Below are 26,884 nucleotides of genomic sequence, written 5' to 3'. Positions count from 1 at the left end.
AACAGGGTCGGTGCCTGGTGAGGACACTTGGCTCACTCGCCACCTCCCCGGTGTCCTCCCGCCCTGGAGACCGAGCTCGGGCGTCTCCTCTTCTTGTGAGGGTGCTAATCCCGTCAGGGGCCCTACGCTATGACCACTAACCTCCATTGCTTCCTTAGGGGCCCCACCTCCAAATACAGTCACATGGGGGCTGGGGGGTAGGGCTTCCACGTGTGATCTGGGAGGGCACGTAGCAGCAGGGGTCCAGGCTTCTCTCTGTGGACGGCAGGACATCGCCCGCCTTCCTTCAGTCCTGCTCCGTGCCCAGGGGTCAGCAGGGCTCCATCCTGTCCCCTCGCTGAGCTTTCCGGCCTGCTGGGGGCTCCCTAGTACCCCTTGGCCTCTGCTAGGACATCCTTGAGTCTCTTATTTCGGGTGGCTTTGCTCAAATTTGAAGGGTATCCGGTGGGCTGCATTTTCAGGCTTTCACACGGCACGTGTGTGAGCGCAGGAAAGAGCCGGAGTCTCATGCCACCGCGTCCCCGGCTGAGAGCCCAGCTCCCTCTGTGTCTGTGTCACTCGGTGCCTTATGCCTCCGTCTGCTGGGACAGCCGGGGGGTGTGTACGCCACACGTGGGGACGTTAGCGGGAACCTGCCGGGGGCCAGGCTTCCCCCAAATCAGGCCAGGAGGGCCGCACCCTGTCATCCGGGCAGGGGTCCTGGGGCGTCACCAGGGACCCCTCGGAGCCCAGGGCAGATGGGCTGGGGGGTGAGGACGCTACCTCTGGCTGGCCCTGTTCTGTCTGGGTGTCGGCTTCTCGGTTTCCCACTTCGTCTCCCATTTAACGGGAGAGAAGCCGGTTTTGCAGTCACTGTGACCTGGTTTCGGCAGGTTCCAGCCAGAGCTGTAATTTGCTTGTTTTAAAAACATTCTGTTACAGTTTCCACGTCAGTATATTCCTGGCACTTCCCTGACTTCTCATGAAAGTCGCCTTCACTACAGAGCTTTGTAAAAGCACAAAGCTTCCCGTTGTATCCTGAGTATTTTGTTTTCACATACTTTCAAAGTGTTTTGAAGGAGCGAAGTTGGAAACATTTTTGAGGAAGAATAAAACCAACGGTTCTGGTTATACGTTTAGCTCCGCGTTTTTAACGAGCAGCCTCCTTCCTCAGGAGTTTGAATTATCGAATGCAGGTTGTGAAAGCGACGGTTTGGGTAACTTTCAATTCAACATTAGTGTCCGGTTGGTTTGGCTTTACTTCTGTCCCTAGATTTGCTCTTCAAATGGGAGCCCGGGACGGAGGGGGCAGGATGGTGCTGGCTGGACGGACGCCCGTCTCGGGCTGACCGTGGACTCCCTGGCGGCCAGGGTCCCTCTGAGGACGGTTGGGCGTGCACGTCCAGGGGGCCCTCGGCCCGTCGGAGCCTGTCCCTGTGTGGAGAGGGGCCTGGTTTTCACGCCCGGAGGGAAGGGGGTGGAAAGGAAACACGTGGGAGGCCACACGGGCCCCGATGTCTTCACAGCCTGACCCTCCGCGGAGGGCAGCTCTCGCGGCACATCCAGGGGCATCGAGGGGAGGTCGACCCCGGTAACGCGTGAGGAGTGGCTGTGGGGACGCAGGCATGTCAGCTCGGCGGGTGGCCTGTCCCCACCGCACCGCATGTGGCAGAGCTCGGCTCGTGGGCCACTAGGCCGTTTCTTTACCCCTTTCTGCTGTTCTTTCCAGAATCCATCTACCGCCGTGGAGCCAGAAGATGGCGGAAGCTGTACCGCGCCAACGGCCACCTCTTCCAAGCCAAGCGCTTTAACAGGGTGAGTTGCTGTCGAGGCCGCCGAGATGCCCCCACTCCCCCCTGCCAGAGGAGGTGCCGGGCTCTGCCCTGCGCACAGGCGAGGCCTTCGAGCCACTTTCACAGCCACTGTCCCTGGATGACAACGAGCCCTTTACGAGGCTCCCTGAGCCCGGGAAGGTGCCAGCTCGGGTCTTTTCTGATGAACTCGGCCTGTGTGCCCCTGTTACGGGATCCCCTGTCCAGGCGCTGTGGCTCCATGGTCCTGCCTGCCTGCGTGCATTCAGAAGGGACGCAGATTTGTCCCGTTACCGGGATGCGTGTGTTACCCCACAGTGTCCCCTGTTGGTCCCAGGGGTGTCCTGCGAAGCCCAGAGCCCGAGACAGCCCTCCAGCCCCCGGCCCGCGGGCCCCGCTGTCCGGCCCGCTCCGAAGGCGCTTTAGCCGAGCATCTGGTGTTTCTCCTCGTGCTGCCCTGTGTCCTGTGGAAACCATGGGGTTCGCGAGGCTGTGTAGCCGTCCCGTTGGCAGGTGGGCGGGGAGGCACCTGCAGGTGCCCCCATGGCCGGCGACCACGTGCCCGGGGGCTGCCGGCAGAAAGCGCCACAAACTGGATGCTTCGCCGTTCGTCCTCTCGCCGTCTGGAGTGCAAACCAAGGTGGGGCGGGGCCGCTCGCCCTCCCGCTGCTCTAGGAGGGTCCTTCTTGCCTGTGTAGCTTCTGGGGTTGCTGGCGGTCCTCGGAGCTCCTGGGCTGGGAGCTCAGCCCTCCAGCCTCTGCCGCCTGCTCTCTGTCTCTGCTCCCCAAGGATGCCCGTCATGATTAGGACCCAGTCTGACCTCATTTTAACTTAACTAACTGCACCTACAAAAGATACTTTTCCACCTGAGGTTCTGGGTGGACCTGAGTCTGGGGAGACACCACGGAGTCCAGTACAGCAGCCGAGCGCCCGCTGACCTGGGGACCCCCGCACGCGCTGAGCGCTCTGCCCCCCCCCCACAAGGTGCGCCTCCTCCGTGCCCCTCACAGCCCCGTGTGTGCCACCTCCCACCGGGCACAGCACTCTGCCCTGAAGGTTGTGCCCACACCTGGCACACGGGAGGTGCACACGACACAGTGGTTTATCGTTTACTGTAATGGATGACTGGGGAAGAGTCAGCGGGGGAGCCCTGGGTGCCATGTTGGGTGTAAAGAAGGGATGCGGCATGTCTGTCGGGAATGAGAAGGGCCCTAGGAGCCTTGGCAGCGTTGGGACGGGGTCCTCGGGACGTCGGATGCTGTGGGGAGGTCGGGCGTCGCCAAGTGCTGGCAGAGGGCTGGGGTGCGGGAGTGATGGGCCTGGCCGACAGGTGTGGACGTGAGACTTTGCGGTGAACCACCCAGAAGGACTGGGTGAAGCCTGGAGAAATGGGAACGTCCAGCCCCGTGACGCGAGGCCCCCATTGCCCACCCTCCTGTGTTTATTTAAGGAGAAATGGGAGCGTCCAGCCCCCGTGACGCGAGGCCCCCACTGCCCACCCTCCCGTGTTTATTTAAAAAACGGACGACCAGCCAGCTTGTGGCCGGTGGCTTCTCTTCCTGTGCATCTGGGCGCCAGCTTGGTTCTGCCAGAGAGGGTCTCAGGCAGACGGGATGGGCCACCCTTCAGGACATCAGAGAACTGCTTCCCTTCGTGACAAATTGACTCATGGGCCCAGGACGAAACCCACCCACCCGGCAAGGCCGCCGGAGGGGCCTGGCCGCTACCTCCCTGCAGGTTCTCCGAGGAAAACCCATTTCTCTGATGGCAGGGTGCAGAGCCTGGCACTCCTCCTGCCGCACCCTCCCCAAACTCTGTGGGCAAAGGCTTCTCCTCAAGGAGGAGGGGAACTTGGCGGCTGGGGGGGGCGGTACCCGCTCCAGCCCCGTCCCCACCCGCTCTCCCCAAGCGCCAAGCGGCTTTTCAGACACCAGGAGGCCGAGGAGGGAGCCGACCCCAAGACCCCCGACAACTCTTAACCAGCCCCGCCATTCACACGTGGGGAGGCGGGCGTGTCGCCGTTTGTCACCAGGCACAGTTCCCACCAGGGTCCTTGGGCTCCACGTCTGAGGCCGCACCATCCACCAGTGTTCATTACGGGGCTGCGAGGCCACCCCGCGTGTCTCAGGAGCTCCACGCCTGGCTCTGCGGGCTCAGCCAGATTCCCAGGGACAAGCCCACAAAGGAGGCCACTGCCCTCCTTTGCTGGTGACCCAGGGATGGAGGCAAGGGCTGTCGGCCTCACTGGTGACCCAGGGACGGAGGCAAGGGCTGTCGGCCTCACTGGCCCGAGCTCCCTGCCTGGAGCTGTCTCTGCACTGGACACAACTGAGCTTCTCGAGCAGAGAGGAAGGCTCTGCTGGGGACTCTGCTGCCCCCTCTGCTGGGGGCGCGGGGGCAGCGTCCAGCCCACAGTGGGAGGCCCTGAGGCCCTCAGCCCCAGGGCCGTTGGTCTGAGCAGCTGGAACAGGGCTGAGGCAGTGAGTAGGTATTTCAGGCTTTAGGGGCCGTGCAGTCTCTGTCATGACAGCCGGGCCCTGACTCTGCCATTACTGTTGCCGTGTGAAAGCAGCCCCAGACGCCAGTGACTGAAACCATGAGCAAGGAGCCACTTCAGCAGCATGTAAGGGACTTAAAAATATTTGCACCCATTAATCTATTAAGTCACGTGATTTTTCTGAGAAATGAAGCTTGGGTTTTAAGTTTTATTTATTATTATTATTGGGTTTTTTTTGGCCGCAGCTCGCGGGATCTTAGTTCCCCGACCAGGGATTGAACCCGGGCCATGGCAGTGAAAGCGCCAAGTCGACCACTGGACCGCCAGGGAATTCCCTAAGTTTTATTATTTAGTGGCACGTTTCTTGAAACGTTGGTAATTCAAATCTAGTTTTGAAATAAAGAGCCTTTGGCAACATTGTGGCTGCCTCTCCTGGGGGGATGCCTGCATGTGGCCTCGATGCGACTGACGGGTGCTGGAACCCGGCAAACTCACGCTGCCCTTGATCACCCGTTGTCCTGGCCTGGACCCTGGCGAGGGTGGCTCTGTAGGAAAAGGGATCTTGGTTAATTCGCGAAGATACCAGGTGGCTGTGGGTTTGCCCCTAAATATGATCCAAGCATTGTTAGATGGTGTTCTGGAGAAAGCTAAACACATTTAGCACATTGTATAAAAAGACGTGGATTTTTGTAATGGTTCCATGAATGGTGAGCGGTCCTCAGAGATGCCGCCCCTTCCCTGAATCCCGAGTTTACTCACCAGCACTCACCCTCCTCGGGCAGAGGTGCCAAGGCCGGCGTTAAACTGGATTGGCCCAAGTCGGAGGTCTGGGGGGGTGGCCCTCTGTCCAGCCCCCTGTCTGGCCCTTGCTGCCGCATCTCAGGCCGTTCCCAGAGGGAGTCCCACAGCCCGTGTTGGCCTCCTTGTGGGAGGGATGGTTCCAGCAACGTGGGGGACTTGGGTACATCCTTCTCTTTCCTGTTACCGTAGTTGAAAGCAGGGGGGCGCGCGGGCGCACGCGTGTGGACTTGTCTTCAGCAAACCTTTATTGGGCACCCACTGTGTGCTGGGCACTGTCCCAGGTGCTGACCACATGGCCGTGACTGAGACGTATGCGCTCTGTGTATGGGGAGGGGGCTCCTTCCTGGTGGGAAATCAGTTTCTCGGTGCCCGCTGGCCGCCAGCAGCCCGTCCTGCACCTCAGGCCCACACCTCGTGAGGGTTCGCTCTGTTTCCTAAATGAGCTCCATTGCGCGGCTGGTACTGTGTATCCTTTCTGTTCTCCAGAAGTAATTTGAGACTCTCTCAAAAGAAAGAAGTTTGTTAAAAAAAAAAAGCAAAAACAAAGGCAAAAGAGGGTAAAACGCGAAAACGAGTTATGGCTGGAAAAAAACTAAATGGGGAACCTGTCGACGTGCGGACACCACGGAACTGCGAAGATGACTTTGGACGCCGAGTGGTGGGCGGGTGACCAGACTTCTGCACACGCTCACCTCCACGCATTTTGTGACATTCCAAAAACTTCTCCAAACAAGACAAAAATGATCATGAATTTCAGGTGTTTAGAACCAAGAAGAATAAAGATTGACCATTTAAAATCTTTTAAAACGCTGAGAAAAATACCAAGATAATTGCATGGAGCCCCAGAGCAGCTCAGAATCCTGACATGTCCTGACGCCAGGCAGGGTCGCTTCTGTGGTCGTCGTGTAGGTGGGTGTTTGGACGAGGGTCAGGCAGCCGGCTCTCCCACCCGCTTCTCACCTGGGTCCCTCCACCCACAGGGGGCCCCTCGGCTGTTCTGAGCGCGGCCTGGTAGGAGCTACGACTCCCACTCCAGGCCCTGCAAGCAGGGGGGGCGCTGCCCGTGGAGGGGTCTCCTCACCCCTGCCTGCCGGGGCCTCCCCTTTTCCCTCACAAGGAGCAGAGCCCCAGCGCCCTCCTTGGGGCCCTCGGTTCCCCCAACCTTGGGACGGAGCTGCCGAGCCTGGGTGGGGGCCTGGTCCCGGTTGGATGAGACGACAGGGCCACCTCCCGCACCAGCAGCGCGTCGTGACGGTGCGGCATGTCTGCGCGGCGTGGCGGGGCCCCCTGACAGCGGCTGTTTTCGTCCCGTGCAGAGAGCGTACTGTGGCCAGTGCAGTGAAAGGATATGGGGCCTTGCCAGGCAGGGCTACAGGTGCATCAACTGCAAACTGCTGGTCCATAAGCGCTGCCACGTCCTCGTCCCGCTGAGCTGCGACAGGCATATGGTGAGTGGGGGCCGGGCACAGCCTGGGCGGGTGTCCACACTGCCCCAGGGACCCTCGGCCTCCTTCTGTCCAGGTGGGGCCCTGACATCGTCCCTGCCACCCGTGAGAGAGAGGAGGGGGCTCCCGTGGGCTGCAGGGTGACGGCCCAGGCCAGCGGTCTGGGTCGGGCCCTCTTCCTGAGCCCCGGGAGCCCCCGGCACTCTTGGGGGCCGCAGGGTCCACCTAGGGAGCCTCCTCGATTGTGATGTCAGCCGTGGAACCCGGAGCTGGGGCCTGACTGCAGCCAACGCGTGATGGGGGCTGGGGGCGGGAGAGAGGAGTCAGCGTCACTGTGTAAATACACGCGCTTTCTAAAGCACCTGCCGGGAAGGTCGCGGCCCGAGGGGCTGAGTGGTCACCTCGGCCTGTGGACTCACAGGTGACTTCAATGCTCCTCCTCCCGTGTTCAGTGCGATGATGTAACAGTTGAGTGATACGTGTGTTACAGTGTGTGTTACGTAACAGGTGACTTACAAGTCTCCAGAAGCTCCGTCGTGGCGCCCGCCGGGTCACTGTGTTGCCGTCTCTCTGCAGGATTCTGTCATGCCTTCCCAGGAGCCTGCGGTGGACGACAAGAGTGACGACGTGGACCTTCCTTCTGAGGAGACGGATGGAAGTAGGGGCTGCTCGCCCCGCCCCCCGGGAACACCCGCCCGCCTCCCCTTCCCCCGGGGCCCCCTTTTAGATCCTCTCCTCTCACCAGGGGCCAGTACCTGGGAGCATGTCCCGTGCTCGCTGCGGGACTGGGGAGGGCTCTCAGGGCCCCCCTCGTCCGGTCAGAAGTGGGCGGGGTGGCCTTCCCTGGGTGCCCACGTCTCTGTGTGCTGCTGCCTGGGGAGCCCGGGGCGGGGTTGCCCTCTGTGCCGACTTCGGACATTCTAAGAGGCACGTAGCGTAGCGGCCACCATGGATACGCATCTCTGTGGAAAGGCCTGCAGTGCGCATGGCAGGCTACTGTGTAGTTCTTGAGTTTTAGTGGATTTTTTTCTTTTTTCTTTCTTTCTTTCTCTCTTTTTTTTTTGGTTGGGGAGAGACTTTTTTTAATGCTAAGAAGCGTTCAGAGAGTGACTCTGAATACCAGTTGGACTGATGGCCCAGCTCTGAGCTTCTGCAGTTCTGTGCGCCGTTACAAGGGTGTGCAAGGGCCCTAGCCCTCGTTTGATAAATGAGTTCCATCCCCTGGGATGACAGGAGGCCACGGAGCATAAAACCCTTAGCACAGCACCTCACGTAAAGGAGACCCTTAACAAGTACCCGTCCACCCAGCCAGCCGTCTGCGTACCATAAGAACAAAGACCGGAAGGCTAGACACCAAAATCTTATGATCCGTCACTTCAGAAGAATCACTAGGGAAACTTGTCACAGAGGCAGGTTCCCAGCCCCAGAGGTTCAGAGTCAGCAGGTCTGGGTGGGGCCCAGGAAGCTGCATTTTCTTAAGTCTCTAGTTGAGTCACAGTGGCTGCCAGGCCTTCACCCCGAGCACCGGCTGGCCTGGCGGCCTGGCCCGGGCCACTGTGTCTCCACAGAGGGGCGGGGGCCGTGGGGGTCTCAGGCCGCGTCCCCAACAATGCCTGTAACGCCGCTTTCTTCTCCTTTCTTCACTAGTTGCATATATTCCTTCAACCCGGAAACATGACAACATTGAAGATGAGCCTGAGGTGAGTAAGCACACGGCTCATCGGTGTTTTCAGCGTCCTGTTTACAGGTGCTTTAGCTCATTTCTGGGGCAGGCGTGGAAACCCGAATATGAACGAGGAGGGTTGGGGGGAGCACGGCCTTGCGGCATCGGGGATCGCGCACACTGAGGCTTCCAGGGCAGAGGTCTGTGAGGTCTTCCAGACATTTAGCACAGAGGTGCTCTCTGTACAGCCGAATGGGCAGAGAGCAAGTGAACGTGGCAGCACGTGAGCCGTTGCTGAATCTCAGAGGTGAGCATATGGTGCTCATTGTACGTACTCTTTCACCGACGCAGAACTGGGCGTGAGGGGTCATTGGCTGAGTCTGTGTGAGCCCAAGCTGCAGGCCTGGTCTGAGCCCGGGTCAGGGGACCCCTCTGACCTCAGGATCCTCTTCTGTCGAGTGTGGATAATGATTGCGCCTTTCCGTGAGGGTAAACTGAGAGCATTGTATAAACGCTTAGCACCACGCCCGGCGCACGGGAAGCTTTCCACGGCACTGACTGCCGGCGTGGCCGTTTCCACATCAGTACAGGTGGCTCAGGCCATCACGGTGGACCACAAGGGGCACCCGTGACCTCCACAAAGGAAACCCCGTGTTCTTGTGCTTTGAGAGAAAGCGGGAAGGCTGGCCTCTGGGGGGTGGGCTCACTCTGACCTGGCTGTCACGCCCACTCCAGCACCCAGGCTCTTACATTTTCTGCGGCCGTCCCCCTCCCCCGTGGCAGGAGTCCCCGTCTCTGGGACTCAGTGCCTTGTGTGGCAGGGACGTTGGCGCCCACAGGCAGCTCTCACGGGCCCTCTGGTTTGGGGGGATGGGGTGTCTGGGGTGGGGGAGTCGGCCTGTCGGGCGGCAGTGAAGGAGAGGTGGCGAGGAGGGGGGAGGTGACAGCTCCGGGAACAGGCCCTGCCGCCTCCACAGCTGGGTCTCACCAGGGGCACATCCGTTATGAAGCCCCAGAGGCTGCTGCCCCAAAGGCTTTTGGGCCCAATCTTGGCACCGTCTTCTGCTGCGGGTGAGGGCTTCCCACGTCCTCTCCACCCAGACAGCACAGCGGGTCCAGGGCTGCCTCCCGAGCTGCACTGCATAAAAGCCTGCCTTTATTTTCTGTGTGTGCTTTCCACACTGCCCAGCAGCTCTGCAGTTCTCAGCAGACCCTGAGTGTCCTACAGTGTAACCCGGCTCTGACACCATCGACCGGGGAACAGATCCCCCAGGTCGGGGGCTCAGTCCCACGAGACGGACCCCTCCTCCCACTTTAGATGCCAGTTGCAAGTGCTTCTGAGCGACTGGCTACAGATTGGAGGGTCCCACGACCCCCTCCTCAGGTTCAATTAATTTGTGAGAACGGCCCGCGGGACTCAGAGAAACATTTTACTCACCAGATCACCGGGTTCTTTTAAAGGGTTGTAACTCGGGAGCAGCCATCTGTAGGAGGCTCACAGGGCAAGGTGTGGGGAAGGGGCGAGGGCTTCCATGGTCTCTGAGCGAGGGCCACTCCCAAATCTCCACGTATTCACCAACCCAGAAGCTCTCCAAACCTCTCCTTTTGGGGGTTTTACAGAGGCTTCATTACACAGGTGCAATTAAATCATTGGCCATTGGTGCTGGAGTCAAGCTGTAGCCCCTCTCCCCTCCTGGGAGGTCAGGGATGGGACTGACCTTCTAATCCCTGAGTTGGTTCCCCTGGCAGCCAGCTGCATCCTTAGGTGACTAGAGGCTTCCCTGTAGTTGCCTCATTAACATAACAAAACACACCTTGCTGGCTCTCAGCACTTAGGAAATCCCCCCCCAGGTTTTAGGAGCTGTGTGCCAGGAATGGGGCCCTAGAACAGAGAGGAACTTGGTGTTACAAATCACAGCATCACAACTGGACTCTGGGTGATAAATGAGGCTCAGGAAGTTGTGGTTCTGAGCAAGGACATTTCCAGCTGGAGCTCAACCTCTGTGCACAGGACCTCAGGGAACAGCAACACCTTGAGAGGCCACACCTTTCCCAAGGTCAGTGTCCCCGCCTGGACGTCTAGATCTTTCTCCCTGGTCATTCTGTGTCTGGAGTGAGTCAGGAACACTTAGTTACCCTCCCTCCACCTAAGAATCCTCGCCAGAGATAATTCTCAGGAGGGGAGCTTGTGCCCTTAATCACGTTGCCTTTCTCTTTCATCGTATATTGTTTCTAGCGGTACTTGCTTTGGAAGGTCTTTCCAGACATTAGCAAGTTATGCTCTGCAACCCCCCAGGGAGGGCCAGGTGGCCTTCCGGCCGCTGCACCCTTGGCCCCTGGGTGTGTGAGCCTGCGGCCACCTCCTCGGCCTGTCCAGGTGGGGCTGGCCCCGAGCATCCCTCCTTGCTTGCAGAAGGCCCACCGGTGGCTGATGACGGCTCTCGGATTTCCGGCCTCTTCCACCAGAAGCTCTTGGGGTTTGCTCCTGGGTGGCGCGGGAGTGGCGGCGTTTGGGACAGAGAGTCAGGACTTGTGAGCAGGATGGGGCTCTGGGCTCCGGGGCGCGGATGCCACGTCTTCCCCCATCGCGCACGAGTCCCCTTCCCGCTTCCTCCCGTTTTGTCCTCCCTCCCTCAGGACCTCAAGCCGGTCATCGATGGGATGGACGGGATCAAAATATCTCAGGGGCTCGGGCTGCAGGACTTCGACCTGCTCAGGGTCATCGGACGTGGGAGCTATGCCAAGGTCCTGCTGGTACGGCTGAAGAAGAACGATCAGGTCTACGCCATGAAGGTGGTGAAGAAGGAGCTGGTCCACGATGACGAGGTGAGGGCCCGCCTACTTGCTCCTTCGGATGGAAGTCAGCGCACGTAACCAAGTTTGCCAGTTGACCGCTTTCAAGCGCACAGTTCGGTGGCGTTTAACGCATTCACGGTGTCGGGCCACCCTCGCCAACACCCCGCTTCACACCCGCTCACCCCCCAAAAGGCCGCCCCGTCCCCATGAGCAGTCCCCCCCACCGCCCCCTCCCCGGCCCCTACGGCCGCCCACTGTCTCCGTGGATTTGCCTGTTCTGGACGCTCTGTGTAAGTGGAACCGTGCGTTATGGGACTTTCTGTGTCTGGCTTCTCTCATGGAGCATCGTGTTCTCAAGGTCCGTCCACGTGGTAGCAGGTGTCTGCGCAACCTTACTTCCTTTTTAGGCCTCGGCCACGTTGTGTTTTACGGATCAGCCCCCTCGGGCTTCTCTGTTCACCCGCTGACGGGCACTGGGCTTGTCTCTGCGTCCGCTGCTTGAGTCGCGCTGCCGTGAACGGCTCCGTGCGGTTATTTGCTTAAGTCCCTATTTCCACTCGTCCTGGGTGTTTACCCAGGAGGCGAACTGCTGGGTCATAGGGTAGTTCTATGTTCACCTTTCTGAGGAACAGCTAAACTGTTTTCCACGGCAGCTGTGCCATTTTACATTCCCAGCAGCAACGCGTGAGGTTCCCAATTTCTGCGCGTTCTTGCCGACGCTTTTGCTATTTTCTGTTTTTTGACCATTGCTGTCCTGGTGGGTATGAAGTGGCTTTGATTGGCGTTCCCATAGTGACAACGTGTTGAGCTCCTTTTCATGGGCTTCTTGGCTTGACGTACTTTTGACCTGTTTCTTTGACCCCTGAACGGGGGTGACGTCCCTAAGGAGCAGAGAACTGGCTTCACGGGGAGCAGTCAGTCTGTTCCGGCGCAGCCGCTGCTGACCCGTGAGGCCGCTTGGCGCCCGTGGAGCGGGGGCCACGGGCGGGGTCCCCGGCCCAGGCTCGCAGTTCAGAGGGCAGAGCGGGGCTGCACCGAGTCCCGACCTGTCCTCCCAGCAAGTGTGTTTGTGCAGTGCTCACAGCGCCCAGCTGGCCCCTCAGCCCTGGGTGCTGAGCTCACAAGTGAGTTAGGACATCCGTGCCTCACAGCTGAGGTAGCGGAGGCCCCGGGAAGTGCGGGGTCCAGCCAGCGTCTTCACTGCCGGTTGCAGCCCCGCAAGAGGATTCCAAGCCCCTTCCCAGCCTGCGGCTGGCTGGAGGGTTGATGGTGTGTGAGGGCCGGTTTCTAGAACGCTGAGAGGAGAGGCCTCCAGAGAGAGTTACTGCTGTGGTCGCTCTCGGCATCTTCGCACGTGGCCGGGACTGGAGCTCGGACTCGGAGGTGGTCTCAGGGGAGCGAGACCCTAGGATGTGGCGCGCGGGCCAACTGTGCGTTTGTGAGAGGCGCTGCCGTCCCGTGGCCCCCGTCCCAATCCCAGGAACCTGGGAACAGGACCTTATTTGGGGAGATGTAATCACAGATCCTGCGGCGGTCATGCTGGATCAGCTGGGGGGCCCTAAATCCAGTGACGAGTGTCCCTTTAGAGAAGGGCAGGGAAAGATTTGAGACAGGAAGGAAGGAAAACACACACAGAGAAGTCACTGTGAAGACAGAGGCGGAGAAGGGCCAGAGTCCCCTGGAGGTGCAGGAAGGACCCTCCGCGGGGCCCTGCCCACACCCTGAGCCCAGAGGCTTCTTCCTCAGAGCAGCGAGAGGATTCAGTTTGGAGGATTTGAGTCTCGAGGTCTGTGGCGTTTTGTTAAACTAGCGTGGGGAGTCCAGCAGGCGGGAGGCGGGTGGACCCGGGGGCGTGGGGGAGGAGGCATCACGCACCCAACGGCGTTTCCTTCCTGAGCACCCGGGTGGCCCGGTGCCTGCGAGAACAGACACAGGGACAGTCAAGGGCTCTGTTGGAGGCCTGCTCTGCACATGAGACGCTGAGTGCGGGCACCAGGTGGCCATTGCACGAGCGAGTGGAGCTGGGGGAGGTGGGGCTGGTCAGACGGAGCCATGCCGGCCAGGGCGTCCCTGGGAGCGAGGGGCAGAGGGGTCAGGACCCAGCCCCAGAACGAGGAACCCAGACGGTCTTTGGCCACCAAAGGGATGCTCACTGAGAGTCTGCTCGTTTTTCCAGAAACCTTCAGGGGAAGGCAGGCTACCGTGGACACATCCCGTTCCCTCTCGCTTCCCAACCCCTGAGACAAGAGGTCTAACCTGGGGAATTCGGGGAATCTCGTCCGACTCTGCTTTCTGGGGTTGTAATGGAACCAAAGCCGAGACTCTCAAGCTGAGTTTTCCCCGAGTTCCAGTGTGGATTGGGAGGGAGATAGCCCTGCCGTGGGAGCTGGTGCTTGGGAGGTGGATGTGGGGTGTTGGAGAAACCTCCATTCTCTGTTTCCTCCTGTCTTAAGTGGAGATGATAATACAGACTTTCCAAGGCTGCCGCGGGCAGCACATGGGGCAGTGCGGGAGAGCCTGTAGCCCAGAGGCCAGTGCACAGCTGGTGATGGTGGCTTTGGTGATGGTGGTAGAAACGGTGAGAAATGTGAATGGTGATAGATGACAGGTAACGATGCTGACGGTGGTGGGGATGGTGAAGGTGAAGGTGACGGATGGTAGTGGGTGACAGTAGTGGGGTGGCGATGGTGGTGGGGGGAATTTCTCAGCGGGCGTTTTCTTTTCCTCTCTGCATGGTCACCCCTCAAGCAGAGCTGACATTCCTCTCTTGCCTCCCCTTCTCCAGGATATGCCCGTGAAGTGTTCACACCCCCTGGCTTCTATTTCAGGACATTGACTGGGTACAGACAGAGAAGCACGTGTTTGAGCAGGCATCCAGCAACCCTTTCCTGGTCGGCTTACACTCCTGCTTCCAGACAACAAGTCGGTAAGAGAAAGGGGGTGCTTCTGGGATTCTGCTGCTTTCTGACCTGAACCGTGTGGAGGCTGTGTCGTCACGAGGTTTCTGCCGTCGTCTGTAGGGTCCTCCTGTCTGCAAGTATGGGGGCTTTTTGGTTCCTCAAACTAGCTGTGTTGTTCTCATTGGCTGGTGTCATTCATATTAAGTAAATTTCATACAAATGAAGCTAAATTCTTTAATTCTGTTTACAAATTATTTATTGAGCGCATCCCACTGATACAAGCACGGGATCAGGTGTTGGGATGCCACTGTGAATGGGAGGCCTGTCCTTGTGCTTGTGGATCTCACTGGTGAGTGGAATAAATGAATAAATACTAAACAGCCTCACTTAGAAGCTTTGGACATATTAGAATTCGACTTTAAAAAGGTTTGGAACTACTGGTCTAGGATAGTCAACGTATACTCAGTTTGGAATTTTTTCGGCCAGATGACTTGAACTCACACAGTTTGTTTACTTGAAAAGTTACTGTGTTCTGGGTCGGGGTGCTCAGGACCCACCCCCAGGTTCGGTGACTTAGGAGAACTTGCAGGACACGGCACATCGTCAAACTCAAGGCTAAGGCTTACCGCTGTGAAAGGATGTAAAGGGAAACGATGCACGGGGTAAAGTCGGGAGGAAACCAGGCATGAGCTGCCCGGAGTCCCTCCCTGTGGAGTCCCACAGGACACCCTGAATTCCTCCACAGGGAATTGTGAAACTCGGGGTTCACTGGGGGCGGGTCACGTAGGCACCTCTACCTAACACGTGCCAAAGTCCCACACTCCCAGCCAGCAGCAGGTGTTCAGTGTAAACCGTGTTGTTTGTGCAGTGTGATCACAGTGAGGCACGCTTATCACTTGGGGAAGTTTTATATCAGCGCAGGGAGCCAGTGATCGAGCGAGGGCCCGACTCTGCTAGGGCCCAGCGTGCAGGCAAGCCTCTCCGCACGACGGTCTCGGTCCTGCTCTGCCCACTCTCTGCTCGGGGCTTCGTTGTGATCAGAGCAGCGACTCACCCCCCGACACCCCCCGCACCCACCGCCACCTCTCTCGATCTTCAGTCCCCTGTTCCCACCGGAACTGGCGTTGCCACCTTCCCAGATCTCAGTGATTCTGCCTCCTGAGTGGGTCTCAGACCCTCCCTTTCCCCCTGAGCCCCAGCTGCAGCCTCCTCGGGGCATCCGGTCCCTGGGGCAGCAGGCTGTCAGTTCCCCCACGTTGGAACTGAGCCATGTTTCGAGAACATAGATCTGAAGTATCCATCACCCGCTTCAGAGCCCCCCGACCACTTTCCCAGTTGCTTCTGGGAGACAGTCCAGGCCCCTAGGCGTGTGGACGAGGCCCCTGCAACCAGGCTGCCCCTGGGTCCCTCTGTCCATCTTTGCCGCCCTGCCTGCCGGGCCTCTTCCCCCGCCCGGGGCTCCGGGAGGGCCCAGCAGTAGTGTCCGGTGCGCTTTCCTCACCTCTCTTTGGCTGTGACCAGTCTCTTGGGGTTATGGGGCACGCCCGAGGGTGTCCCCCCAACCCCACGCTCCCTAAACGTATTGTGAAACGAGTCTTGCTGTGTTTTTCAGTGAACTTCACTGTATGAACTTGTAGGGCGTGGACGTACGAGGGTCAGGTGTTTCAGCCTCACTTCCAGCCCTGTTGTAGGAGCACAGCGCTTTCTGCACTCGCGTCCCGGAAATCCGCCGGCTCACGTGTTCCCAGGTGCGTTAAGGTTAGAATTGGAAACAAAAACCATCCCGCAGGTGTTTCTGTGTGAGCCCCACGATGCAGGTGCGCACTGTAGCGCCTTTCCAAACTGACGTGAGAAGATGTGTTACGGCCTTCGCATTCACAGCCGGGAGGCATCCCAGGAGTCATTAGCCTCCGTGTCTAGTTCCTTTGCCTCCCACTTCTATGGAATCCGTCAATGACGTCTAGAAGCACCTGAGACCTGGTTAGTCAGGATAGGGTGTCTCTCCGGGCTGTTTCCACGTGCCTGCTTTGACGCCGGTTTATGATATACGCCTGTCCCCCACCACCCACGGTGTGAACTCCCTCAGAGCAGGGCCGGGTGGGGTGTTTTTGTGCTCCCAGCAGTTGGTTCATACCTGGCACCTCATAGGCAGTTGTGGTGTTGAAGGATAATTTTTTTAAGGTACATGTCCTTGGTACAGATATAAAGTGAGCGTGTGTCAGCGTTTATGTGACTCACTGATTAATGAGGGACTCGTCAGAGGTTACAGCCCGCTCACAGGAGAATTCAAGATCCCGCACACGTCGGGTGACGGGGACCCTGGGACTGGCCGATGCCTGGTGCCGAGCCGGCCGGGAGGCCGGGAGGGGCCCCACCAGGCAGACTTCCTTTGCGAGTCTGTGGATGGCATTGTTGGTGTAGAACGCACCCGGTTGGAAAGTGGCTCAGAGACGGAGGGAGACCCCGGAAGCCGTGCCCTGGGAGGGTGGTGCCAGCAGAGCCTGGTTCCTCCGGAGACCCCGTCCTCATTTCAGTCTTTCAAAGCCTTTTGTGGTTCTCCTGACAGTGGTACCAGCAGAGGCTTGGAGCCGACAGCTGGGCTTCACGTGCCAGCCCCCCCCCTTACTGTCCGGGCGACCTCGCACAGGGCACCCTCTCTGGGCCCCGTCTCAGCCCTGGGACAGGGAATGGCAGGGATGCCCACCTCAGCGGCTGTGGCTGTGGGTCCGTCAGTGAAACGTTTACAGCCAGGAAGGCCCCGCTCCCGGGGAACCGTGAATAATGTAAGCTTCGGCTGAAAGGGCCTCTCTTCTTGGGGGTGCTGGGCCTTGGAACAAACAGACGGAACCTCGTGTCTGAGCCCGCGAGGACATAGGAGCCAGCAGCTGCCCCGCCCCACGTTGGGCGGCTCTCAGCACCGCGCCCACTGCTGCTGGTGAATGAGGAGCGAGGCCACTGGAGTCGGGAACTGGGAGGTGGGTGGGCAGGGTGGCGGCGGGGACGTGGCTGGGATGGGCGTGCGGGCCACCTCGACTCTTCCCGTGGGCTCCTCGCCGAGCTGCCGCCCCGAGGGCCTGCCGTGCTGCCAGGAGCCGGCGGAGCCCTTGCAGCGCCACTGAACACAGCGGACACCCGCTCCACTCCGGAACTGCGCTCGCGGGCCGCCACCGGCAAAACTCTGGTAACTAAGACAGTTTCTCACGAGCAGTTATCAGAAGGGGTTCTCCGGATGGGAAGAAAATAAGCATTTCTTTTTTCTCCCCAAATCCAGTAGTGCCATCCGGCTCTGCCATGTTCCATGTTCACTTATGGGCGTGGAGTCCCGAGCCTTACAGTCATTAATGTCGCCACGTGTATACACAGGGTACAGAGCACCACGTGTGTACAGACGTATGCAGATGGTACAGTGGGGCTTTATTTTTAATTTTTTTATAAATGTATTTATTTATGTATGTATTTATTTATTTATTTTTGGCCGCGTTGGGTCTTCGTTGCTGCGCACGGGCTTTCTCTAGTTGTGGCGAGCGGGGGCTGCTCTTCGTTGCGGTGTGCGGGCTTCTCATTGCGGTGGCTTCTCTTGTTGCGGAGCACGGGCTCTAGGCGCACGGTCTCCCCTAGTTGTGGCATGCGGGCTCAGTAGTTGTGGCTCGTGGGCTCTAGAGCGCAGGCTCAGTAGTTGTGGTGCACGGGCTTAGTTGCTCTGCGGCATGTGGGATCTTCCCGGACCTGGGCTTGAACCCATGACCCCTGCATTGGCAGGCGGATTCCTAACCACTGCGCCACCAGGGAAGTCCCACAGTGGGGTTTTAGTGTAAAATAAACATCTGTGTTACGGAAAAACCATTGTTCGTATCCACATAGCCCATCTTTTCTACACAACAGCCAAAATTAACTCCGAAATGGCCAAAACAGGGGAAGCGGCTTCAGTTTAAGCTATTGTGGGGAAAATGGGTGATCGAGAGATGGTGGCTGGAAATCGATTTCTCCCTCCCCCAGCCCCCCACGTTAGATTGTAGTTTGGGGACCTTTTTCTCGCTTCTGCGTGGTCTCAGATCACAGATGAGCAAGCCACCAGTAAAGTGTTTACAGTCAACTTGCTGTTCCAACATAAAGCCTTTTAACCGTTGGCCCAATTGGTTATCTGTGTCTATGTACGGACGCGGGTGCTTCTTACCCTTTAAAGAAGAACACAGCAGCTGTGCCTTGTTTGCAGTGCCCGCTTAGACGCTAAACTCGGTTCTTCCTGGTTCCCGGTGCCTTCGAGATGTGAAACGCCTTGTGTGTTGGCCTTTGTAAATCGCACCTGAGGACTCACCTGCAGCTCTGGAGAGACCTCAGCCTGGACGGGGTCCCGGGGCCCCATACAGGGGGGCCACAGCACACACGTGTACCCTGGGAACGCCGCCAAGGTGGGGTGGGGTGGGGGCAGAGCCCACGAGGGACGGTCGCACGGGTGTGTCCCAGGGGAGGCGGCTGTGCCGGGGAAGGATGAGGAAAGGCTTGACAGTGGGACGGCTTCCGAAAGCACCATGATCCTCAGCCGGGGACGCAGGACCTGCTGGGCGAGGAGGCCTGAGGGAGGCCTAGAGGGAGACGAGGATGGTGAGTTCGCACAATGCCAGGGAGAGCGTGGCAGGACTGACGAACGCTTGGCGCTGCTGGGGCGGCAGGCGGGGTCCGACGTGGAGAGCTGGGGGCGCGGGGCGAGCACGTGTCCAGTGGGCGGTGTGGACGTGGGGCTGGGAAGCGGGGAGCCGAGGGGGAGCCGGGGCCACGTGTGTTGTCGCCACGGTGAGAAGCCGGCGGGCCTGCGGTGAGCAGACCCCGGGCCCAGTCTGACCTCCGCCCGCTCCTGATGGAGGGTCAGGGAGATCCGGTTCTCGGGGGCCCTGGTGGTGGTCACGGGACACCTGTGACATCTGCGTGAGGATGCGCCCACGGGGCCGTGCACGCGGCAGGAGTCATCCGCGACCTTGAGGGGCAGGTGCTCCCTCCTTGGGAACGTGAGTCACTGTACTTTCCAAAGGCAGCACATGTGTTCCAGTCATAATTTAAACCCGGAATAGAAAGCGCGGCGCTGAGTGACAGTGGGCGTGGGTGGAGCCACGTCAGCCTCTGTTCTCCACCTGGATCCCCTGCATCCCCTAAAACGGTCCGGACGCAGCCCTGACCCCTCAGGCTACCAAGCAGGGCCCCTCGGGCTAGACTGCCCGGCACGAGGGCGCACGTGGGGAGAAGTGAGTCGAGACTCCCTGGAACACTCAGGAGGTTTCAGGACTTCGCTGTATTTTTCCATCGTTTCCATCTCTCTGGAAACGCTGTGGTAGCTGTCGTGGATCACCCCACAGCCCCGGACAGTGAGGGGCCCTTGGGGCGTGGCCTCCGTCCGCCTAGCCCAGGGGCCTGAGTCCTCCCGCCGCTGTGCCCACACACGGCCTTCACTGAGTATGATTCCTTCTTTCTTCCTAATCTGGTGGCAACTGGCTGCTTTCAGACCAGGGCAAGTGGGTGGCGGGGACGTGTTATTACCGCGTGCCTGGGGATGGACGTGCACCGGCGTGGGACGTGCTCTCCGTGAGCTGGCGTCCTTGGACCATCCCGTTAGGATGTGGTGACTCCGGTGCCCCACGCAGCCACTGCCTAACTGAGATGACGTCCTGTCCAGCTGCACGCCTCCCCTGGACAGGGCCTCGCTAGAGCCGGGCGTGGGGGCTCCTTTGGTCGAAGTAACTGTCAGGACCAGGCCTGAAACTGCGCTTTTGCCAACTATTAAACGACATCAGAAACCACGTAAAAGGGTAGCTCCTTTTTTAAAAAAAACTTGACGCCATTTCAAAACGCAGCAGAGCGAAAGGAGGAAGTAGCTGTTGTGCGCGCTCCCTGGCCTTACCGTCCGCACGTTCTGCTGTTTGTTTTCCCTTTTGCTGTTTATTTCTCCACGTGGACTTCGGAGTCAACCTGTCCAGCTCCGGAAAGGAAGACGGGGCATCCTTATGGTGCAGGCTCTTCCTGCTCAGTCACGTGGTTTCCCTTTCCATCTGCTCTTCCGGGAGATCTTAGTTTTTCTTCGTGCAGTTTTCAGTTCCTCGCTTCATCTTTGTCCTGAGTGTTTCTCTCTTCTGTTTCTACTGTAAGTGAGGCCTTTTCTTCCATTCGAGCAACAAGCAGCGTAACGCGGTTTCTGCACGTTGATTTCGGGCCCTTTGCCTCATGATTCTCTTTCTCCAGTAAATTTCAGGTGGTTTTCTTGGATCTCCGGCTGTGCGGTGATAACATCTGCAGACGATGCTTTTACCCCCTCCTTCCCGATTCGTGCCCCTCTAATGACCTGCCGCATTTAGGGACTGGTGGTGGTGGACACACCTGTCCCCTTCCTGACCCCAAGGGAACGCGTCTGGTGTTGGCACTGAGGGCCCAGCGCCAGCTGCTGTGGGCCGGCGGGGCGTCAGGAACGCAGAACCAGACCGCGCTGGCATTCCAGTCAAATGTGTTGGCGTTTGCTACACCAAGGGGCCCAGGGGCACTGGGGGAGGCAGGGAGCAGCAGGGACCAGGGTCTCCACCTGCGGCCATCGCCCTGAGTTCCGGGTCCACAGGGGCCCCGTCTGACAAGGCTGGAGGCTAAGGAGGTGCTGCCCCTGTCTGGCTTTTGGGAATAGGCCCACCCCCTACGGACTCCTGGACCCCATCATCCCATCTCCCCCAGAGCCTCAGAAACGCAGCTCAGAGACTCCCAGTGGGGAGGTTACAGACACGCCAATAACCGGCATGGAGTTACAGTTTGTCTGAAGGAAGTTTACACCTCTTTTTATTTTATTGTCAAGAAAGAATATGGAATTTTTCCAAAGGTCTTCTCACCATTTATGGAGGTGATTGTTATGATTTTTACTCCTCGGGGCCTCCTAAAATGATGAATTGTATCATTATAACCTATTTCCCAGGGTTGAACTCTCCTTGAATTCCTGGGGAAACGCATGCCTGGTCTTAGTGTACAGTTTTGTTAATGTGCTTTTGAATTCAGTTTTCTGATCTTATTTAGGAGTTTTTCATTGATGTTTTCTGATCCATCTATAGTTCCCCTTATACAATCTTTATTAGATTTTTGCATTTTCCTTATTTTTTTACTCTCTGGAACATTGTAAATCTCATTGAAATGATCTCTTGGCAGGATGCCCTGAATCTGCTGGGGCCTATGGTGTTTCAGAGGGCAGCTTCCCTCTCTCCACCACCCAATTGCGTTTGCTGTAATTTTTATGTTTTTTAGGTGTGCCACCCTCCTGCCGGTCCTCCTGTAGCTGCTTCGCTGTTTTGGTCTCTCCTGCTTTGCTCAATTTCATCATGCGGCATGACTCCCGAGTCTGGGAAGGGCTGGAGTTCACGTTCCGTGCGTCCTTCACGTGTGAGAGCACAGGCACTTGAGCCAGGCTTAGCCAGGTCCCCTTGCCCTCGAATGCAGACAGGTGCTTGGTGGTGTGTCCGTCCAGCACGCATCGTCCACGGGGAGATGGAGACAAGCTGTTCATCGCCCCCGCTCCGAGAGGAGGTTTTTCTGGGCCTGGAGTTGCCAGCTTCCCTGTTCTGTTGGCAGCTGCCCCGGAGCCGTGGGCTGTGTCTGGTTTGCATGCTCACCGTGATCGCTGTGAGCATCCTTCTGAGTCAGGGTTTTGGTTCTGACCATGTCTGTCCTGGGGCTTGCCTTGCGTTTCTGATTTGTGTTTTCATCCGGGAATGAGGGTGGTCTCTCCCGAGATGCTCCCTTTGGCCCTCAGCCTCCTTTCCTGTCTGTCGTCCATTGTCGGGAGCCCAGGTGCTTGTCTGCTTCCTCTTTTCCTTTCTTCGGTCCCTGAGCTCCACTGGGGGGCAGCCACCCCTGAGATGGGGGGTCGGTAACTGGCGGTGGGGCTCCAGGCTTGCGTTCTGGATTCATCCAGATCAGCCGCTATCAGATCTTATTAGACAGTAACTGTGTGATCCTGGGAAAGCTATTTCACCTCCACTGCCTCGGTGTCCCCGTCTGTAAAATAGGGAAACTCCTAGAACCTACCGCACGGTTCTCAGGTTAAGTTTTATACACAGATGTGCTTGGAACAGTGCCTGACATTTTGTGAGGGCTGTAAAAGCTGCTGTTCTTGTTATTTTTTACACCAGCGGGGTCTACACTTTTTTTCAAAAGACCAGATAGTAAGTATTTTCACCTTTGAGGGCCACATGGTCTCTGTGGCATCTACTCACTGGGGTTCAGACAGACAAAGACAGTGTTCCGATAAAGCTTTATTGACAGACATGGGTGGGGGGCCAGATGCAGCCAGCTGCTGGTGTCCATGTGGCATTACCTCTTGATCTCAGCACACTGTCCCATGCCATCGGTGTCCCCTCTGAGCGAGGTATGGGGCTGGTGGCTTTTTTTATATATATATAAATTTGTTTATTTATTTTTGGCTGCATTGGGTCTTCGTTGCTGCACGCGGGCATTCTCTAGTTGCGGCAAGTGGGGGCTACTCTTCATTGCGGTGCGCGGGCTTCTCATTGCAGTGGCTTCTCTTTTTGCGGACCACGGGCTCTAGGTGCACGGGCTTCAGTAGTTGTGGCACACAGGCTCAGTAGTTGTGGCACGTGGGCTCAGTAGTTGTGGCGCACGTGGCATGTGGCATCTTACCGGACCAGGGCTTGAACCCATGTCCCCTGAATTGGCAGGCGGATTCTTAACCACTGCACCACCAGGGAAGCCTGGGGCTGGCGTTTTATCCCATGGGGGCTGTGGGGAGGTAGGGGCCTGGCCTGACTCATCCCCGGGCTGAGGAGAGCATCTCCCATGCAGGTGGGGCCACGGTCCCCTCTTCCCCTGCCCCCAGCACCCTCAGCCATCGGATAGGCCCCACATCCCAGGTTTTCCTCGGGTGGTGGGGGTCAGGCAGGTAGGGCCGGCCTCTGGCCTCTGCTCCTGCCCTGGTCCCAGCCTGTGAGTTGACTGTGGTGTTTACTCCCCTTTCTGTCTCCAGCTCTTGATGAATCCTGTTTTGCGAGGTTTTACTATATTTTGCACATTTTGTTATGTACCGAGGAAACGTAAGCTGCTGTCTGGGCCCCAGGGGTGGCTTCTTTCCCATCCTGGCATCACACACGTGCCAACTCTGCCTGCGCCATGGCAGAGCCCCGGGCGTGAAGCCCAGAGACGGCCTTCAGCTGCGCTTGGCCATGGACATCGGGGCGTTTTGTCATAGCAGCCAGCTTGTCTGAGTCACACAAAACGTTGTCATCAGGGTGAATCAGCCCCTGGCGGCTCTGGTGGGGTTTTGCTCTAAAGAAATGTTGAAGGTAGTACACCTGAAATAACACAACGTTGTAAATGCAGCGCACTCCTGTAAAAATTAAAAAGGAAAAGGAAAAAGTGAAATGTTGGAAGTAGTATTAAGATTTATTTGCAGAACGAAAAAAATCTTCAGCTACACAGTTGCTTTAAGAAAAAAAAAACATCCTTTTCTGTTCTTGTAGCTGATCAGTTTCACAAATTAAATAAATTCCTTGATCGGCAAGTTACCTGAGACCCGGGGCCCCAGGTGACAGCCACAGACCAGCTGAACGTGTCCCCGCGTCCACGCGTAGAGATGCGGCTTCTCTTGAAACTCCCTTTACGGGCTTTCCCCTGGATACAGAAGGGAAACTACCATTGCTGCTTCTTCTCTGGGTTCTTAAATGTCCCCTTAAATCTCTTCTGCTCCCTAAGCCATCCTGTTGGTGTCTGTCTCTAGAATTGGCGTATTTCTTTCTTTTCTCTGGAATGGCGTGGCTTTCTGTCCCTGTGTGGGCGGCCACATCCGTTTCCTGGGGAGCACCCACGTTGGGGTGAACACACCTCCTGGGGCTGCATGATTCCGGGTCCTGGTGGCAGATACCGTCCTGTGCTTTGATGTCACAGAGTTGTTAGTAAATGGTTTTTTTTAAAAACCGTTCGGTCTTACGCCTCTCCCCAGGGGTCGAGGACCTGCATAGCACTTCCCTCAGGGTAGCTGCCAGGATCAGACGTGCACACATGTTGGAATAGTGCCCGACGGTCAGCGGGGGCTGTGCAGCTGTCGTTTGCCCTCGCTGTTTGTAGCCGGTCGGCAAGCTTTTTCCGTCTCTCACCTCTGTTGTAGTGTGAAAGCAGCCACAGGCAAGATGTGCCTGAGTACAGTCTGTCTGCAAAGCGGGCGGACCCGTGTCCGGGCCAGGGTTCCTGGAGCCTTTCCGAGAGCATCCTCTGGAGGCAGGGGAGACGCCCTGCCCCCACAGAGGAGCTGGGTTTCTCCGGGATGACAGGGAAGGCTCTGGCTGCCCACCCAGTGTTCAGGCTTTTGTCTCCACTTCTGCTGTTTATGTATTTGGGAGTTGTTTCTGGTCTAAACATGTAATCAGAGACTCGGAAGGCGATTCGCAGCTCGTTCACTTGCCCCGTGTTAAAGGACGTCATCCCTGAATCAGGGATGCAGACAGGCTGGGGGGCCGGCGGGTTTGCTCCCCTCCGTCTGTGCTCCCAACTCTCCAGAAGCGCCCCAGAGGAGCCGTTGACCTAAAAATCCACGAGCTGCCCTCAGCAGGGTATTTCTGGAAAATCGTGTGTGAATTTAATTTTGAAAATGGAACCTTATTAAATGCGAGAAGGATCTTATCAGAAAAGAAACCACATGGTAAATGGTAAATTTGGAGACTTGAAGGGCCCTGCCTGCATCCAGAGGACGGATCTGTCGATCACAGGGATCCTCCCGCCGGCAGCCCCGACCCCGCTGCCCCCAACACCCCTCCTGGAGGGCAGCCGGCATCACCGACTCCCTGTGGCCAGGTCAGCGAGCCTGACCCTCCCCCTTGGGACCTGCTGTTCAGGGAGGGTCCCACCCACTCCTTCCCCTCCTGGCTGCCCAGCCTACCGGCAATCTTGCGGCCTCTGCCTCAGGCCCTCCTGGCCAGCGCACCTGTGCTCTCACCTGGGCACCTCCTCCCCCTTCCGCCTGCCCGTCCCCCCTCCCTGGGGTGCATCCAGACAGCGGCCAGAGGGTCATTTGCGTCACCTGGTTTGTGCACCTGCCCTTCTGGCTTCCCCTTGGCCTACAGGGTGGTCCCTCAGCTCTCTGCCCTCCCCCGTGGCCCCTCCCCGTCCCCCCACCACCCGGGCTTCTGCTCCCTGGGGAGGCCTTCTGCGGCCACCCAGACACATAGTGCCCTCCCTGCCCCAGTGGGCCTCCGGCCACCAGCCCTGCCTTATTTTTACCTTTTTTAACCAAAGGCAGGCCTGGCACCCCTGGGAGAACAAATAACTGTGTTGGAGGCAGCGAGTGGTGAGTTTCTCTCCTGAGTTTTACTGCATCGGGGTCAGAGCTGAGCGGCTTCCCTCTGACCCCAGAGCGGGGCGGGCAGCCCCGGTCACCGCCTTCCCTGGGCCTCTCAGGAGGGTGACCGGCCAGAGAGGGGGACCCGTGGGGGTCCCGGCCGCGCCTGTGACCCTGGCCTCCCCGCCACGTGTCCCACAGGTTGTTCCTGGTCATCGAGTACGTCAACGGGGGCGACCTCATGTTTCACATGCAGAGGCAGAGGAAGCTGCCCGAGGAGCACGCCAGGTGGGTGCAGCCGGGGGCCGGCGTCGGGAGGAGGGAAGTGGATTTGGGGAAGGGGCACAGGGGGTCACTGCCTCCTGCCAGGGGCCAGGCCAGAGCCGGGAGGGTCCTGGGAGTGGCCGACCCCCCGGAGCGCTGCGTGTGCGGTGGCGCCGTGCTTTCCCCTGTTTCTGAAACGGGGTGAACGTCCCGACCATCAGCTTAGCCGCCTGGACGGCAAGGCCGCTCCCCGCCATCTGCACGGAGGTACAGCAGGGGCTTGCCTGGAAGAGGAAGACCATCTCCGTTTCTTTTTAAATGACTCTCAGGGACACTGACCCCATCACCGCCACGCAGCCTTGGCCTCACGGGCGGGTGGGGCGTTTATTTCCACCCCGTACGTAGCTCTTTCCTGTTTTCCATATTTTTCTCTTTTCCTCATTTCCTCACTGGAAAATAATTCCACGCGGCATTATGAGTCACCATAGATCCTTTTTGGGGGGAGGCGGGTAGTCATTCAAGAAGAGCGAGCCCCACACGCTCATGTCCTCTTTTCCTAATTGTGGTAAAATACACATAATATAAAATTACTGTCTCAGCGCATTTATTTATAAGTTCACAGCTCAGTGGCGTTAAGCACATTCATGGTGTTGTACAACCATCACCACCGTCATCTCCAGAACTTGCTCATCTTCCCAGACCGACGCTCTGGCCCCATGAGACACTCACTCCCCACCCCTCCCCCAGCCCCGGCCGCCACCCTCCTACTTTCCGTCTCTATGAATCGCCTCCAGGGACCTCGTAGAAGCGGGATCACGTAGGATGTGGCCTTTCGTGCCTGGCTTATTTCACTCAGCATCGTGGCATCAAGGTCCACGCACACCGGAGCAGGTGTCAGAATCTCCTCCCTGTTTAGGGCTGAATATTACTGCACTGTGTCAATGGACCACATTATCCAGCATCTGGCAATGGACACTTGTGTTGCTTCTGTGTTTCAGCCACAGTGGATAGTGCTGCTGTGAACACGGGGGTACAAATACCCATTCGAGTCCCTGTTTTCAGTTCTTTTGGATATATACGCAGAAGTAGTATTGCTGGGTCACATGGTAATTCTATTTTTAATTTTTTTGAGGAGCCTCCATACTGTTTTCCACGGCAGCTGCACCATTTTACATCCCCACCAGCAGTGCACAAGGCTTCCAGTTTCTGCACATCCTCACCAGCACTTGTTCTTTTCTGTCTGGGGGGTTTGGAGAGTGGCTGTCCTGGTGGGCGCGAGGTGAGGTCTCATGGTGGGTTTGGTGTGCGTCTCCCTGACCACTAGGACACTGCGTGCCTTGTCCTGTCCTGTCGGCCCACGCGCTCTTCAGCGGAGGATACGGGACGTCTGTGTGCTTGGGCCCCCGTCCCGGTTCCTGGTTGGCTT

The 26,884-nt window shown here is 58.1% G+C and overlaps 1 protein-coding gene across 3 annotated transcripts in view; it reads left to right on the top strand.

Annotated features, from left to right (window-relative positions):
* The window catches only part of PRKCZ (protein kinase C zeta), a 98,707-nt gene that overhangs the window by 65,226 nt on the left and 6,597 nt on the right, over positions 1-26,884 (top strand). For 2 of the 3 annotated variants that reach the window (XM_029216567.1, XM_029216568.1), the window contains 7 exons: positions 1,709-1,794; positions 6,405-6,536; positions 7,110-7,191; positions 8,181-8,233; positions 10,834-11,022; positions 13,821-13,918; positions 25,396-25,482. In XM_029216567.1, the coding sequence (XP_029072400.1) occupies positions 1,709-1,794; positions 6,405-6,536; positions 7,110-7,191; positions 8,181-8,233; positions 10,834-11,022; positions 13,821-13,918; positions 25,396-25,482 (727 nt within the window). Of the gene's footprint in view, positions 1-1,708; positions 1,795-6,404; positions 6,537-7,109; positions 7,192-8,180; positions 8,234-10,833; positions 11,023-13,820; positions 13,919-15,529; positions 15,641-25,395; positions 25,483-26,884 lie in introns of all 3 variants that reach the window. The other variant, XM_029216569.1, reaches the window with a different exon arrangement.

The sequence above is a fragment of the Monodon monoceros genome, unplaced genomic scaffold (genome assembly GCF_005190385.1).
Source record: "Monodon monoceros isolate NGI ecotype Baffin Bay Population unplaced genomic scaffold, NGI_Narwhal_1 Super_Scaffold_12, whole genome shotgun sequence".
In the NCBI taxonomy this organism is placed as follows: domain Eukaryota; kingdom Metazoa; phylum Chordata; class Mammalia; order Artiodactyla; family Monodontidae; genus Monodon; species Monodon monoceros.
The sequence above is the reverse complement of the archived record's forward strand: the minus strand, read 5'-3'. Positions and strand labels throughout refer to the sequence as shown.